At 48.9% G+C, this 16,334-nt stretch overlaps 1 protein-coding gene across 3 annotated transcripts; it reads left to right on the top strand.

Moving 5' to 3' along the window:
* Positions 1-15: 15 nt before the first annotated feature.
* On the top strand, positions 16-9,514 carry LOC106005583 (transport and Golgi organization protein 1 homolog). Of its 3 annotated transcripts, XM_045071915.1 has the most exons (11): positions 16-481; positions 1,148-1,193; positions 2,186-2,287; positions 2,936-2,996; positions 3,105-3,140; positions 3,220-3,287; positions 3,408-3,502; positions 4,384-4,448; positions 7,189-7,342; positions 7,911-7,993; positions 9,429-9,514. In XM_045071915.1, exons 3-11 carry the CDS (start codon positions 2,274-2,276, stop codon positions 9,447-9,449), a joined length of 597 nt encoding a protein of 198 aa, XP_044927850.1. In that variant the 5' UTR covers positions 16-481; positions 1,148-1,193; positions 2,186-2,273; the 3' UTR covers positions 9,450-9,514. The 3 variants fall into 3 exon arrangements, with proteins under 3 accessions (XP_044927850.1, XP_044927849.1, XP_044927848.1); XM_045071914.1 differs by having other exon boundaries at positions 16-1,193; XM_045071913.1 differs by lacking the exons at positions 16-481; positions 1,148-1,193 and adding an exon at positions 1,233-1,574.
* The last annotated feature ends 6,820 nt before the right edge of the window (positions 9,515-16,334 follow it).

Genomic DNA, 16,334 nt, shown 5'->3' with positions numbered 1-16,334 from the left:
GGAGTAAGCTCTTGCTCTGTTGTCCTAAATACGGTTGTATAAATTTATGTGGCGTCAAGTCTAGATAACTGTATTTGGAACTTCTGGAATTGGATCGTAGAGTACGTTTGCCAAAGGCAATTTGTAGAACTGTGCCTGCCCTTTCTATTTTGATATGTGTAACCTGCATGTTCCTTTCTGTTCTACGGACGTGCGGGGGCAGGTAGCAGCATTAATCCCTTGGATTCTGGATCCCCTCTGGGTCAGTCTGCACTGTGCTTTCAGGTTCGCTCTCCTCACGTGCTCTTACCACTCCTGCATTAGGTCCAGTTCTTGCTCAGCATGAGACTTGGCTCCAGAATGTGGAGAGAACAATGGAATTCTCTTCCTGCAGAAACCAGGAAAGTTTCTTTGTGGAAAATGGGCTGGGGCTCCAGCAATCCTGGGTCCCTTCATCTGGTGCACAACTGAGATCATTCGGTGCAGCCCAGTCGCTAAGAAGGTCAGGGTATTTCCTGTCCACGTGATTTTCTTTTTCTTTTCTTTTTAGAAAAGACTGTACATTGACCTATTTGACAGAGAGAGACACAGTGAGAGAGAGAACACAAGCAGGGGGAGTGGGAGAGGGAGAAGCAGGCTTCCCGCCGAACAGGGAGTCCAATGTGGGGCTCGATCCCAGGGCTCTGGGATCATGACCTGAATCAAATACTTTTAAGCAGATACTTAAAGACCAGGCCACCCTTGTGCCCCTCCACATGATTTTCTAGGTGGAACTCTCCCGGATCCCATCCAAATCCTGCAGTCTTACTAAGTCTCATCTTTGCTGGCTGAACCGGAACTTTGCTTGTTGCATTCCAACCTGTCCCCAAAAGGTTGCTTGTTCATTTACTTTGTATTCACTCGCCTGTTCCAGAATTCTCGGATGTGTCTTGGGGAGATTGGCCCCCACTGCCAGGCTGCCTTTCTCCTAGGCTTCCTCCTTCTCCATCTGGTTCTCATGTTTCCTCATGTGCTCTAGAAATTTCACAAGTTTGCTCTCTTGTCCAGTGTTTCCTTTTGTTTCTCAGGAGGAGATCAGGATGGTGGAGGCCCTCATTCCTGTTGAAAAGCAAAACTGTTCCCTGTCTTCCCTGGAAACTCAGCTTTGTGTTATTTCTTCCCTCTCCAGGGGTAGGGGCCGCTCTCTCTCACAGGCACCTGGGTTCTGTTCATTGGTAAGTTCTTCTTGGGGTGGGTCTTGTGTCTCACCACCTTTCTCTCTTCAACACCATATCCCTGGGCCACACATTGACTGCCGCTCCAGAAGCCATTTGCTGAAGGATAGTTGAGAGGCCAGAGGCAGATGCTCATGTCCTCCTCTTTCTAGAGGTTTTGTCTCAGTTTCTAAAGTCTTTAGATTCTTGACATGTGTCCTGTTGAAACCTTTGAATCAACACCATGAACAAGAGTCTGAGGCAGCCCAGCAAACCAACCTTGCTAACATCACCGTTTGCTGCCTTCACCATCCATGAACTTGGTCTTGTATTCGAGAAGGTTGACTCAATGGAGTTGACAGTTTTCCATCTGAAGTCTGTTCCCTGGACAAAACACCCTGAGTATGTGACAGTTCACATGGATTATCTGAGGACCTATTTTTGGCAGTACGGTTGGCCTTTTCCTACACCAGGATCTTTCTAGAGGGGGCAGGGCTTGTACTTCTCAAGCCTAGAGATGTGTGGGAGTGAGTTTCCATGCCAGTGAATCCTCATTCTGGAAGGTTCCTTTGGGCTGACTGTGTTGCCCAACCTTGGTCTGAGGATCAGGGCTCCCCATGGAGGTGTGAGACTAATGATGGGCCACTGCTTCATCCTAATGGGTGTGGCTGGTCAGGCTTGGCTTTTCACTTTGAATTGAAATGAGCCTTCACCGACTCAACCCAAAGACCAACTCTGAGAGGGCACAGAGTGCAATGTTATTTGGTGACATGGTGAATGAATTGAAGTAGGGAAGTATAAAGACAGTCCCGATTGGAGGGAACTTGGCGGCAGCCAGAGTTTGATTGTCGTTGAACCCTAAATGGGGCCTTCATTCCTCTCCCTGTTGTGTTGTCAGTCTGTGCTTTTAGCGGGGACATTCCAACCTAGGCCACCAAGTGTGCTTGGGAGGATAAATGGTAGCAATTCAGGACCTTGTCTCCTGGACAATGTACATACCTTTCCCATCTTAGGAAGTTAGAAGAGACCATTCATGATCTGAATGAAACCAGGAATGAGCTGTCATCTGCCAAACATAATCTGAAGGCGACTAAAGAAGAAATGGAGAAGTATCGGTAAGTCCAGACACTACCTACTACTGGCTCCTGAAATCCCTGTTCCCTTTGGATTCCTCATCTTGGTACATTATTAGGACTCAGGTAATATACACAAAAATTCAGAGGATATATCCAGAGAGAATTAACAGCTACAGAAAGATAAGGAACAAAACAATTACATTACTAAACATGTCCTGATCCCCAGCGCTGGTGTGACTCTGTGGAAACTGACTCCGCACCAGTGTCCTTGGTGTCACTTGTCCTAATCTTGAGGAGAGCAGTTTGTCCTAGGATGAATCTTACCTATAAACGTTGTAGTGCCATCTGATGGTGGTGGTCTTTGCAACCCTGGGAACCATGGCGAGGATAGAAGTTCAAGGAGAATAGAGCTTCATGACCAAAGACACTTGTCATGTGATAACTGAGGGAGGGATTGAAAATGGGTAAGGAAATTATTCAATCCTGAACCTGCAGGCCTAGGAAAACGATTAAGAAAGGCTGTAACAATAGCTTTGATCCTACTGTCCAGTTATAATGAGGTGAAAGTGGTTCTTGTGTCGGGATCTGATGCATGAGGGGACTGATAGAGGAGGTTGGTCACTTGGGCAATGATGGAAAATCACACCCCATGTTGGGTTGTGTCTGATGAAAACACTTGTCCCTCAGACAACAAGTGGAAGACATGCAACATCAGCTTTCAGAGGCGGAGTTCACCTTCCAAAGCCAGGTAACCTGAGTTGTGCCCAACACACTGACCCCTTGGCGCCCCCTGCAGGTGATGGTAGTGGCCCTTAGAGCCCTGAACATGGGCTTTTGGTGTGTTGGCTTTTTTCAGATGGCAGTGCAGGAGAGGAATGCTGTGGCTAACTGGGTAAGTGTTTTCCTTTTCCTCATCTTCTCTTGGGGCACAGTCTGGCACAACCGATGATGGGTGTGTTTTTCTCCCACAGATGAGGGCTCAGGATTGGGAGAGGAGGAGAGTGCAGCAGAGCAGGGAGAACGCCTACCTGAAACACAGGTGTGAGAGTTTGACGTGCGTTTTTACGGTTTGGAGGGGTGACAGCTCTGCTGTTTAGCGCCTAGGAGAGGACATGGTGCTTTAATTCTTAAGAAATGTCCGTTATTTTCTGTGTTCAAGACTGCGCATGATGGAAGGGGAGATGCTGCCTGTGGGACCCACGCGGTGCAGACCGATGCCGGGAAGGCCTGAGTTCCAGAAGCCTCTGTGGCAAGGTAGGAAGCACGATGTGAAATGCAGCAGCCTGATTTCTGCCGTGAAACCACACGGTGCCTTTCCCATTCCTGGACACTTGCCCCTGTGACAGGTGGAGCTCACGCCCCTCCACACCTTCCCCCCGGCCACCCCCTTCTGAAGAGCTGCGCCTGAGAAGGTGGGAGCCGAGCTCCCTTCCCACCTGGACTCAGGAGTCAAGCCTTGGGGGAAAAAAGACTATTTGTGAAAAAGGACATTTATTTGCTTGTTATGGAGGTTCCTATATTTTTGTTTTATTGGTAATCTATAGGACCATATTCATCAATGAAATGTATTTTATTCCTCTCATGCTGTTGGTGTCATGCCATAGCTTTATTGCTCCATCTGCCTATGCTTTCATTGTTTGTGACTCTACAACCTTCAGAGTCTGTTTCTTCTCTGAAATGCTTACTTGTTGGTCAGTCACGCGTGCTAGGTCCCATCCGCAGGCTGGACAAACGAACCATCCCTTGTGGCCGGGGAAGAGAACGTGGGCCGTTCATGGTGGGGGTTTGTGGATGTCACCCACCCAAGGCTCTTCTCACTTAAATGTTTAATCTATGAAGAAAAAGTGACTTGCCTGATGTGTGTTGAGCACCCCAATTTTAGTGTTGATTTCCAGACAGTTGTACCCCGACCTGTCCACACGGGATGCATTACTTATGGAAACACTGGAACCGGGGTCCTGGAGTGTCTCCCGCAAGAGTCAGGGGACTGGTGTCTCTCCTAGCAAAGGAGTCACTTGAGTCACGTGGGAAACCCTCTGATAAGGGACACGTGTGTGGGAAAGAGTGCAAGATGGGAGAGGAAGGCATGGAGGGCGTGCAAACCACAATAAACCTCTGTCCTTTGTCTGATCCAGCACCTAGACCGGTTCCCAGGATGAACAGCCACACCGGCCCTCAAAAGGGCCCAGAGATGCCTACGGTAAGTGGTGTGGGCGTTTTGAGTTGTGTCTGTTTCTGAAATGTTTTGCAGTGTGGACAGCACCCTGTCCTGGCCTTTTGGTGTTGCGTGTGATCTGCGATCATCCCTTTCAGAGTGCACGCCGCTCCCCCAGGAGCCTCCGGGTGCTGCGGTAGAGATCCTCAACTTCCCGCTTCCTTCCAAAACGCAGATGCTTAGAGACATGTGGTGGTAGGATGCTCACCTCGTGTGTGTGTGTGTGTGTGTGTGTGTGCGCGCGCGCGCACACGCACGGATGTGTGTAAATAATTCGAGGAGGAAGACGTCTCACTCCATAGTGAAGTCAGCTAGTCCGGCTGGGTTTGTGGTTTACTTTCCTGCGGGAGCAGGAGCATTTTTGGTTTTCGGGTCAGGAGACTAACCCGGGAGGAGGTTTGCAGAGGTCCTAACAGAGGGAAAAATGGGAAAAGCCAGGACTGCCTCCCTCTTGTGCCACATGCTTTGGGCAGCTTGAGTGTTGCTGGAGAAGGTGAGTTGTGAGACCTCCTCTGCTTTCCAATTGTGCGGACAAAGACGTGAGCTGGAATCCCTCCAGTTGGCGCCTGGGTGAGATGATGGGGCTCGCTGCCAGGGGCAGGTGTGTCTCAGAAACGCCCCCTGGAGCAGCAGCCCTGCAGAGGGAATCCCGGTGACTCCCCTCAGGGCCCACCCCTCACACGTGTTTCAGTTGTGCTCCCGTGAGCGGGTTCAGATGGGGTCTGGTGGCTGTGCCAGCTCATCGTGTCTCTCCCGACCCATCCTGGGAGCGTCACATGTGCTCTCCAGACACACTGGTTTGCATTTGGGGTTGGTGAATCGGCCCCTCAGTGTTTCTCAGCACCAAGGACTATGCATTTGCTCTGCGCCTGAGCTAAGGAGTGTCCAAAAGTCAAGGACGCGGGTCCACAGAGCTGGTCTCGCTCACTCGTAGGGGTCGTGCTTCTCTCAGAAATCACTCTTCCAGGTCCACTGTAGGACTCCAGACACTCCTATCTCCTGGTGGTGTCTGTTGCCATGGACAGTCCTTGTGGAGAGTAGAAGACCCCTTTGTCAGGGAGGGAAGCCGAGCCGCTCAGGCGGGGGCTGGTGGGCCGCCGGTTGACCCACGAGCGGCTGCACGTCCACGCGTGGACACCGGGCTTCCCATAGCCTCTCATTGTGTTTGTTCTCAATGTACAGAAGGAGATGCTGTGCTTGCCATGATGGGGCAGTGTGATCCTGGACGTAGATCCCGGCCTGTCCGGAATGGAGTTTTTTCCTTAGTGGATTATCCTTGGCGGTAGACTCCTTGTCTGTGTCGAGGTGCAGACGTATATTAATATGTGGTGACAGCAGTTGTCCCCACCGCCTCTGTTCACCCTAGGCTGTAGGTGAGACGCAGGGGGCGGGTAGCCGTTCTGGCATGGGTGCTACCGTCTTGCAACTTGGTGTTGCGGATGATGCGTGTGCATGTGTGTGCACCCCTGCCTGCCCACAGTGCACCCCTGGGAAGTAACTGGGGGAGGAGGGCCGCTCCCTCCCCAGTGAAGTCCTTTGGCCGGCCCGACTCCCTTTAGGTTACGTTTAGATGCAACTGGTGTTGTGCTCATGCTGGTGTTGGATGGGTCCGGGAATCCTCACAAATGGAGCCTGGGGAAAATCTCTCTGAATTTTATACTGTCTCCTTTGCTGTGTAGAATGTTCTCAGGTCAAGTTTCACACGAGTTATCCCTGTTTTACCTCTCTGGAAATCATGCTGTGCAGAACCACCTACTCACACTCTTTCTACAAGTATTTTGAAGTATCCGAGCTCTCAGGCGCACTGTCGGAGTCGCAGCCCGCGCACCCTGTTCTACTGGGGGACGTCAGTGATGACCTGCCACTGACCACTGCCTCCCCCGCCCTTGAACAGGGCTTCCAGGAGCAGGTCCTTTGGTCCTAACTTTCCTAAGAGCTGGTTTCTGTTCTCATCATACGTGTGGAGTTTTCCGTCGGGAAGCATACACATTTCTGTGAATTCTCTTATTTGGCCCTCCCATCTTCATTTCCCATTGGACCAAATGACTCTGGAACTCAGTGGGTTGAAATTTCCAAATGAAATTTAAGACAAACACAGCTGCTGAGTGTAAAGAAGGGTTATTGGTATCATGTTCCTCGGAAGACACTTTTCCAGGGCCTCTGTCAGACCACAAGCCCCTAATTCCTCAAGGGTCTTTGTCCATGGCCAGAAGCTGTAGAGAGTAGAGAACCCTTTGTCAGGAGGCGAAGCAGCATGGGGAGAGTTGGGGACTCTCAAGCGCACGATTCCCCTTGAATGGCTCAGGAACTTTGTGGAGAAAGGACAATCAGTTTCATCCCATTCCCTCTATTCTGACCTACCAGAATCTTCTCCGGGGACCGAGGAGGAAAGACGAAGTGTTGTCCTGGATGCCGATGCCCCCGTGTCTGGAATCTGCTGCTTGACTAGTTTTCAGTGACCCTTTTTCATCTTTAAGACACGACTACTTGCTGGTGTACTTGGGCAGACATGGGCAGTGATGTTTGGTGACAGCCTATTCCTGTGACAGCCACTGCCCTCTCCCCCGTCTTTATACTGGCACCAGCTGGGAGGGGCTCGTCAGTTTTGCAGCAGATGCAGCTCTCCGGAAGAAGCCGGGTGCTGAGAGCTCTTTACTTTGGTTTCTTCCCTTGGTGTTGCAACTTTTGTCTGTTTTACTAAGACATTTTCTTGTCTGTTCTGCAGGTCGGTACAGGTGTGGCAGTGCTTCCTCATAGCCCAGGGCCCCTCCGTATGCCCTACCACGTGGGGCGGAATATACCAGGCTTTCCTCCTCCTCCTCCACCTCCACACTGGGGGACCTGGGGGCCTCAGCCCCACCTCGTTCCTCCACCACACGGTGAGATGATCTGAATTGATGTGAGTCATAAAGCACATTCACAGTTTAGCCACTTCTGTCAGTGGAGAGGATGGAGAGGTGGTACCACAAGGCTTTGCAAAGCAAAGATAAGCCCGAGTGAGGACATGGTCACATTCCTCCACTTTGTGTGGACGTCCATCTCATGGACTGTCTGGTCCACCGCCCAGAACTGGGCAGCAGGTGTCTGCCATGGAGAAGAAAGGTGACATTTCGCAGAGGACAGACACAGACGCGTTGCCCAGGGGCACTGCGCAGACACGAGGTTTTGGGCTCTGGGCTGCATGAAGCACAACCTTCCCATCACCCTCATTTGTGGAGGCCCCAGTTGTCCAGCGTAATAGATTAGTTCTGGAAACATCTGTTCCCAGGCAGAGTGGTCGTACGTGTGAGGGTGAGGGGACTGTTCCCTCCTTCTTCCACAGGGGTCAGGGGAGTCCCGTGAGAAACAGGAAGAGGGACAGCATGGAATAGGCTGGCGCAGGGGGAGAGGGTTGGCTTGAATCCTGCGTGGCCCTCGCCCTTCTGAATCCACCTCCGTCCCTTCTAGGGCTTCCTTTCCACTCAGAAGCCCGTGGAGCTCCACGGGACAATAGCAGCGCTGTGCCCAAGAAGGTCCCAGAGGAGAACCAAGTAAGTACAGGGGTGTTTTCAGTTGTACCCATTTCTGGAGACCTGTTCCTCTCTGGGCCTCACAGTGTCCTGACCTGTGTGTGTTGGGAATATCCTGGGGTCTGTGGGTGGTGTCCTTTCCTGTTCAAAGTGGCAAGTCTTCATGCGGAGAGTACAGGCGTCTCTGTTTCCAGATCATCACCTTGCAGTTGTGTCGGTAGGGAAAGGCAGAGTTTGTGCTCAGGGCTTGACATTCAAGGGGAAATCGGGCTGGGGGCGCTTTTAAATTCCTCAGCACACACATGCATGTGCCTGGCTCTTTGCACACACTGAGCAGTGGGCAGGTGCCATTGTTGGGAAGAAGAGTCTCTGTTGTACAATGGCAGACGTCTGTCTCTTACGGTCGTGCGTGTCCAGCATCCGCCTTTGTTGTTCTGGGAGGGATGAAACACCTCTCGCTTCATCCGCGGCGTGTAGGGTTTGAGAAAAAGGGAAGACAGGAGCGAGACCTGGTGAAGGTTGGCGGCCCTCGCCTCATCGGCCAGAGTCAGACTGTTCGTGGGGGAGTCAGGGCTGACCAGGAGCCACCTTAGCTGGAGCCCTGTCACCAGGCCTCTGTATCTATGTCACCACCCTGCTTGCAGCTGTGCACCTCCCCTGGGACTTCAGTCCCAGTGTCCTGCAGATTTGCCCGTGTTCCAGATTTCTCAGCCCAAAATCCAACTCTCAGTGTGGTCTTCTCAGGACCTCAGCTTTTTTTTTTTTTAATCTGTGAAACGGGGAGCATCATGGATTCTGAGGTCACTAGAGCAATAGGAGTTAAGTCCATAAAGAACCTGCAGGGGCCCCTGGGCAGCTCAGTCAGTGAAGCAGCAGAATCTTGAATTCTGCTCAGGGCATGATCTCGAGGTTCTGAGATTGAGCCCCCAGCCGGCCGGGTGCTGAGTGTGGAGCCTCTCTGGGATCCTCTGTCTCCCTCACCATCTCCCCTTTCCCTCTTGGCTCACATGTCGCCCTTTCTCCCTCTCATCCTTTCCCTAGAGCAAGTAATATGCATAATACATGGGCTCTGACCATTCACTGTTCTGTTTAAATGAAAATCACTCCATGCAGAAGAGCATCAAAAGATGTTCCCTTAAGTCCACAAAATGCACTGAGTGTATCACCTCAGCCCAGGTAGTGGCCATTCTCATTTCAAAGACAAGGCAAAGGGCCCCCTTTTCTATTAAATGTCAGGTCACAGCCACAATGAAGTAAACGGTAGTTAGGAGAACGGGTACAATCAGAGCTTTATATGTGAGATGCGAAGACAATTATTGTCTATTACAAATAGACTCACAGAGGCGGCCACACATGCAAGTGTTCATCCAAGGCCTCAGATACACTATGGGAGGCAGAGAGCATTTGGGAAAATCTAAGGTCCTAGTGTACTAACCCAAATCCTTTTGCCTTACAGGCTAATCATTTTGTAAATTGAAGACTTCCTTGACCTCCAACAACCAGGCTCCAATGAGTTTTTATTTAGTAAAAATATGAATGCTTTTTGCCTGGTGGTCTGAGTGCTTTCCCTGCCCATCCTCTCCCCTGTGCTTCGTCTCTCCTGGTATCGCCCCAATAAACCGTTCATAGTTCTGTGTCTGTGTCAGCATCTGCCTTCAGGAGGACTTACAGTCCCTCTCCTTCGAGTGCACAGGGTGACGCCTTCACGCACAGATTACACCCTGGCAGCAGTGCTGGTGACAGAGGATAGAGCAAGACTACGCTTCGTGGTACCTCTACTGCAAGGGACCCCAGGAATCCTTCCGGGGAGGGGGCCCAAGTTGAATTTAGATCCACTGGTGCTTGTCTTAACTCTGGTGACAGATCCCCTTGAGCACATGGCACCTGCTAGTTTGGGAGGGGGTAGTGATCGGCAAGACAGCTGCCTGTCCCCAGGCCGTAGTCTGCTGTGACAGTGAGCAGAGAATGAGGTGTCTGGAGAGGCCCTGAGAGCCTGGTGAGGAGGCCCAGCATTAATCCGGGTTTTGTGCAGTGATTTCACCTTCTCAGCTGCCCCCCAACCACAGGGGTGCTTTAGGGGAGCTGATGGTGGCAGTTTTCTTGGTGAGACCCATGATGCCCCACAATGCTCCCACAGTCTCCCTGTGGAGGGATGGGCAGGGCAGAGGTCACTGACAGGAGACCCATCCCTTCCTCAGCAGCAGGAGGAGCTGGGGGTATGCTTCTGTCCCCTTCTAGGCCCTTTTTGCCAATCCCTTCGGCCACAGAGGCTGGATTCTGCAAAGCCCTCCTTCTTCCCAGGTCATGGACGCAGCCATCCCCCAGCAGCTTTGGGGTCATGGCAGGGCCACCGAAGGATCAAGTTCAGTCTGTTCACATGCTGCCCAGGAGGGGCTGGTAACTGCACTGCGGCAGTCAGGGTCAGCCTGAGCAGCCTTCGTCAATGGGATTGTCACATCCTGTGACAGGGCCTAGGCCGAAGGACGGCAGGAGAGAGGGGGTTGACAGGAGAGGCGGTTCCCTGTGGTGTTCCCAGACAGAGCTGCACAGAGCGCGAGGCCTGAGGGTCTGGGGAGTGATCAAGAGACTGTCAGGAGGGCGCCTGGGTGGCTCAGTGGGTTAAGCCTCTGCTTTCAGCTCAGGTCATGGTCCCAGGGTCCTGGGATCAAGCCCCGCATCAGGCTCTGTGCTTGGCAGGGAGCCTGCTTCCTCCTCTCTCTGCCTGCCTCTGTGCCTGCTTGTGCTCTCTGTCTGTCAAATAAGTAAATAAAATATTTTTTTAAAAAAAGACTGTCAGGATGAGACACTGAATGAATGGTAGGGGGAATTGTGCAAGTGCTAGCAAGGGAGAGGAAGCAAGGAGATAGGGTAGACAGAAGCAGAGACAAAGAAGAGTTTCAAGGTTGAACAGCGGTTGGTGGCCTAGTTGTGTGGAGGTGGAGAAAGGACCTGGGTGGAGGAGGTGTAGGTAGGTGCTCTGAGCATTAGGGCTAGAGAAGGCGGGAATCCCGGTCATCTGATTTCCCTGAGCCCACAGCTCCGACCTCTCAGTGGCTGAGCTCTGCAGAGGCCTTTTCACTTGGGAAGATGAGCGCACCTCTTTTTGCATGGAGTTGTGGGGCCGAGCCTCAGGATCTGTCAGGGGAGAGACAGCACCCTCTGTCCCTCCTACTGAAATGCCATAATTGGAGCACTGCAGGGATTCCTAGGGTGGCCAGCAGAGGGAGCCCGCGCACCTCCAACAGGAAGGGGGCGGTTTCTCTGTGTGCGCAGCCATGGCCAGCAGAGGGCGCGCCATCGGCTTCTCTGACCCAAGGGGCCTCTGCAGGAAGGGCTTCTGTAGCCACCCAGGGATCCAGCTCCCCTCTCACTGCCCCAGGATAGAGAGTCAGAGCTGTATTTCCAGCCAGTTCCCCCGACCCCTGGGGAGACCTGGGGGCTTTGCAGCAACTTGTTGCCTCCTGAGGTGTGACAGAGAAACTGCCTTGTTGGCTGAGTGCTGAGGAGGGGGCTCTGGGAGCTTCCCCAGGACGTGCTGGTAGGTGAGAAATACCGGCCCTTCCATACTGGGGCTCTTCCCATGGTTTGGTCCTCCTTTTCCCTGAGGGCATTTGAACAAGCCCTATTTTACTCAGGGATCTCTGGTTTGAGTAGTCAGGGGACACCACATCAGAAATGCTGGGGTTGCTTTGTTACCGATCCTGACTTGTTTCTGGGAAGAAGCCGTGACTCAGCTTCAGAGGAACTGGAGCTACATTGCGTTGGGACAGGAATGCAGGAATGTGTACTTTGCTTTCGGCAGCATAGATATTTTCACAATATTTATTCCTCCAATCCAGGAGCATGGAACATTCTTCCATTTCTTTGTGTCTTCCTCAATTTCTTTTGTGAGTACTTTATAGGTTTTATAGCTGACTTTCAGGACCTTGGAGAAGGAGGAGCTGGCGTTCCCCTCTTTGAGTTCTGCTAGAACCAGTGCCCCAGGTAAAAGCACAGACTTTCCTCCACTGGAACATGCTTTTGTTACTTTTCAGTGTTTATTTTTTCCAACATTGTTACAGTAGTTGGAAACCAAGGGTTAACTTGACAGGTCCCTGATACCATAAACCTTTTATTCTTTTAGAGTTAAATTTACAAGGACAACAGGAATTGTTTTATTTATCCTTTCCAGTCTTCATTGGAAGGAAACTCATCAATAATATCTTCAAAACGTACCTTTCACCCATCTCCTTTTCTGTTTTTTAACGATTTTAAGCAACTACAGTGGTGAGGACAGAGAGGCAGAGTGACAAGGTAGGTGACTGAACACTGAGGGGACCCCAACGTGGGACTCGATCCCAGGATCCTGAGATCAAGACCTGATCCACCCAGGTGCCCCTGCTTATCTCCTTCTTTTCTTTTTCTTTTTTCTTTTTTAAGTTTTTAAAAAATTTTAATAAACATACATTTTTATCCCCAGGGGTACAGGTCTGGGAATCACCAGGTTTACACACTTCACAGCACTCACCATAGCACATACCCTCCCCAATGTCCATAACCCCACCCCCCTTCTCCTAACCCGCTTCCCCCCAGCAACCTTCAGTTTGTTTTTTGAGATTAAGAGTCACTTAGGGCTTGTCTCCCTCCCAATCCCATCTTGTTTCATTCATTCTTCTCCTGCCCCTTTAAGCCCCCATGTTGCATCTCAACCTCCTCATATCAGGGATATCATAAGATAGTTGTCTTTCTCTGCTTGACTTATTTCGCTAAGCATGATACCTCTAGTTCCATCCACGTCGTCGCAAATGACAAGGCTTCATTTCTTTTGATGGCTGCATAGTATTCCATTGTGTACATATACCACATCTTCTTTATCCATTCATCTGTTGATGGACATCTAAATTCTTTCCGTAGTTTGGCTATTGTAGACATTGCTGCTATAAACATTTGGGTGCACGTGACCCTTCGGATCACTACATTTGTATCTTTAGGGTAAATACCCAGTAGTGCAATTGCTGGGTCTTAGAGTAGTTCTATTTTCAACACTTTGAGGAACCTCCATGCTGTTTTCCAGAGTGGTTGCACCAGCTTTCATTCCCACCAACAGTGTAGGAGGGTTCCCTTTTCTCCACACCCTCGACAGCATCTGTCATTTCCTGACTTGTTAATTTTAGCCATTCTGACTGGTGTGAGGTGATATCTCATTGTGGTTTTGATTTGTATTTCCCTGATGCCGAGTGATATGGAGCACTTTTTCAAGTGTCTTGTTGGCCGTCTGGATGGCCATCTGGATGTTGGCCATCTGGATGTTGTCTTTGCAGAAATGTGTGTTCATGTCTCCTGCCTATTTCTTTTTTTAAATAAACTTTTTAAAAAGATTTTATTTATTTATTTGAGAGAGAGACAGTGAGAGAGAGCATGAGAGGCGAGAAGGTCAGAGGGAGAAGCAGACTCCCCATGGAGCTGGGAGCCTGATGGGTGACCCGAGCGGAAGGCAGTTGCTCAACCAACTGAGCCACCCAGGCACCCTCCTGCCCATTTCTTGATTGGATTATTTGTTCTTTGGGTGTTGAGTTTGCTACGTTCTTTATAGATTTTGCACTCTAGCCCTTTATCTGATATGTCATTTGCAAATCTCTTCTCCCATTCTGTCAGTTGTCTTTTGATTTAGTTAACTGTTTCCTTTGCTGTGCAAAAGCTTTTGATCTTGATCAAATCCCAATAGTTCCTTTTGCCCTTGCTTCCCTTGCCTTTGGCAATGTTCCTAGGAAGATGTTTTTGCAGCTGAGGTCCAAGAGCTTCCTGCCTGTGTTCTCCTCAAGGATTTTGATGGAGTCCTTTCTCACATTGAGCTCCTTCATCCACTTTGAGTCTATTTTCGTGTGTGGTGTAAGGATTGGTCCAATTTCATTTTTCTGCATGTGGCTGTCCAATGTTCCTGACACTGTTTATTGAAGAGGTTGTCTTTTTTCCATTGGACATTCTTTCCTGCTTTTGTCGAAGATTAGTGGACCGTAGAGTTGAGGGTCTGTTTCTGGGCTTTCTATTCTGTTCCATCGATCTATGTGTCTGTTTTTGTACCAGTACCATGCTGTCTTGATGATGACAGCTTTGTAATAGGGCTTGAAGTCCGGAATTGTGATGCCACCAACTTTGGCTTTCTTTTTCAATATTCCTTTGGATATTCGAGGCCTTTTCTGGTTCCTCATAAATTTTAGGATTATTTGTTCCATTTCTTTGAAAAAAAAAGGGTGGTATTTTGATAGGAATTGCATTAAATGTGTAGTTGTTTGCTTTCGGTAGCATAGATATTTTCACAATATATATTCCTCCAATGCAGGAGCATGGAACATTTTTTCCATTTCTTTGCTTGTCTTCCTCAGATCTTTCGTGAGTACGTTATAGTTTTCTGAGTATAGATTCTTAGCCTCTTTATTAGGTTTATTCCTAGGTATCTTAAGGTTTTGGGTGCAACTGTAAATGTGACTGCCTCCTTAATTTCTCTTTCTTCTGTCTTGTTGTTGGTGTAGAGAAATGCAACTGATTTCTGTGCATTGTTTTTTTTGTTTGTTTTTTTTTTATTTTAATTTCAATGACACTTAGTAGGGCAAGAGGCTGAGAGAGGAAGTTCCTGTACAAGTTCTATCCCAGCCCTGGAGTTTTGGCCGAAGGCAGGAGTCTTTTGCCCCTGTGCATTTCCACATATAATTCCTGTATCAGCATTTGGAGTGGAGTCTCTTGCGTTTTCATAAGTATCAGTGATAGTTTTTGATTTCTTCTTTGCTGGTTTGGATGCCCTTTTTAAATTTCCCTTTCATTGTCTGATTCTGAGGGTAGGCCTTCTAGTACTATGTTGAATACGCAGTCGGTGTGACAGTGGCTATCCCTGCCCTACCGTGCTCTAACCTTAGCGAAAAGCTTTTCATTTTTCCTCCATTGAGAAGGAATATTTGCGGTGGGTTTTTTCATAGATGGCTTTGAGAATATTGAGGTATGATACCCTCTATCCCCTACACTTTAGAGCGAGTTTTGATCAGGAAGGTATTGTTCTTGGTTCTTTCTGTTGTAATTATATGTGTTTGTAACCTGCACTCACATTGGATAGATTCGCGGGCGGGTGTTAAACCAAACCTTGCAGCCCTGGAATAAATCCCACTTGGGTCATGGTGAATAATCCTTTAATGTACTAGTTGGATCCTATTGGCTATATTTTGGTGAGTATTTCGCCATCTCTGTTCATCAAGGATAGCGTCTATAAGCTCTCTTTTTGGTGGGTTCCTTGTTGGTTTTGGATAAGGTGATGCGGCCTCATAACATTGAGTTGGAAGTTTTCCTTCCATTTCTATTTTTGGAACAGTTTCAGGAGAATGAGAATTAGTTCTTCTTTAAAGTTTGGTTGGAATTCCCCCGGGAGCGTCTGGCCCTGGGTTTCGTTTGTTTGGAGATTTTTGATGAATGTTTCAATCTCCTTTCTGGTTATGGGTCTGTTCAGGCTTTCTATTTCTTCCTGGTTCAGTTATGGTTGTTTATATGTCTCGAGGAATGCATCCATTTCTTCCAGATTGTCAAATTTGTTGGTAGAGTTGCTCATAGTATGTTCTTATAATTGTCTGTATTTCTTTGGTGTTAGTTGTGATCTCTCCTTTCATTCATGATTTTAATTTATTGGGTCCTTTCTCTTTTCCTTTTTGATAAGTTCGGGCCATGGGTTTATCAATTTTATATTCTTTCAAGAACCAGCGCCTAGTTTCGTTGATTTTTTTCTATTGTTCTTTTTTTTTCTTTGGTTTCTATTTCATTGATTTCAGCTCTGATCTTATGATTGCCGTTCTTTTCTCCTGCTGGGCTTAGGTTTCTTTCTTGTTCTTTCCCAGCTCCTTTAGGTGTAGGGTTAGGTTGTGTACCTGAGACCTTTCTTGTTTCCTGAGAAAGGCTTGTACCGCTATATATTTTCCTCTCAGGACTGCCTTTGTTGTGTCCCACAGATTTTGAACGGTTGTGTTTTCATTATCATTTGTTTCCATGAATTTTTTCAATTCTTTTTCCTGGTTGACCCATTCATTCTGTAGAAGGATGCTGTTTAGTCTCCATGTATTTGAGTTCCTTCCAACTTTCCTTTTGTGATTGAGTTCTAGCTTCAAAGCATTGTGGTCTGAAAATATGCAGGGAATGATCCCAATCTTTTGATACCGGTTGAGACCTGATTTAGAACCCAGGATGTGATCTATTCTGGAGAATGCTCCATGTACACTAGAGAAGAATGTGTATTCTGTTGCTTTGGGATGAAATGTTCTGAATTTATCTGTGATGTCCATCTGGTCCAGTGTGTCATTTAAGGCCTTTATTTCCTTGTTGATCTTTTGCTTGGATGATCTGTCTACTT

Source organism: Mustela putorius, unplaced genomic scaffold, assembly GCF_011764305.1.
Source record: "Mustela putorius furo isolate JIRA1106 unplaced genomic scaffold, ASM1176430v1.1 tig00004006_pilon_pilon_pilon, whole genome shotgun sequence".
Lineage (NCBI taxonomy): Eukaryota > Metazoa > Chordata > Mammalia > Carnivora > Mustelidae > Mustela > Mustela putorius.
Note: the sequence above shows the minus strand (reverse complement) of the source record. Positions and strands in the feature narration are given on the sequence as shown.

Bases quoted from the DNA above. Each gene is read 5' to 3' on its own strand.
- LOC106005583 (XM_045071913.1), top strand. From the start codon at position 1,417: ATGAACAAGAGTCTGAGGCAGCCCAGCAAACCAACCTTGCTAACATCA. The intron at 2,997-3,104 runs GTAACCTGAGTT...GGCTTTTTTCAG, and splicing joins AGTTCACCTTCCAAAGCCAG to ATGGCAGTGCAGGAGAGGAA. The intron at 3,288-3,407 runs GTGTGAGAGTTT...TCTGTGTTCAAG, and splicing joins AACGCCTACCTGAAACACAG to ACTGCGCATGATGGAAGGGG.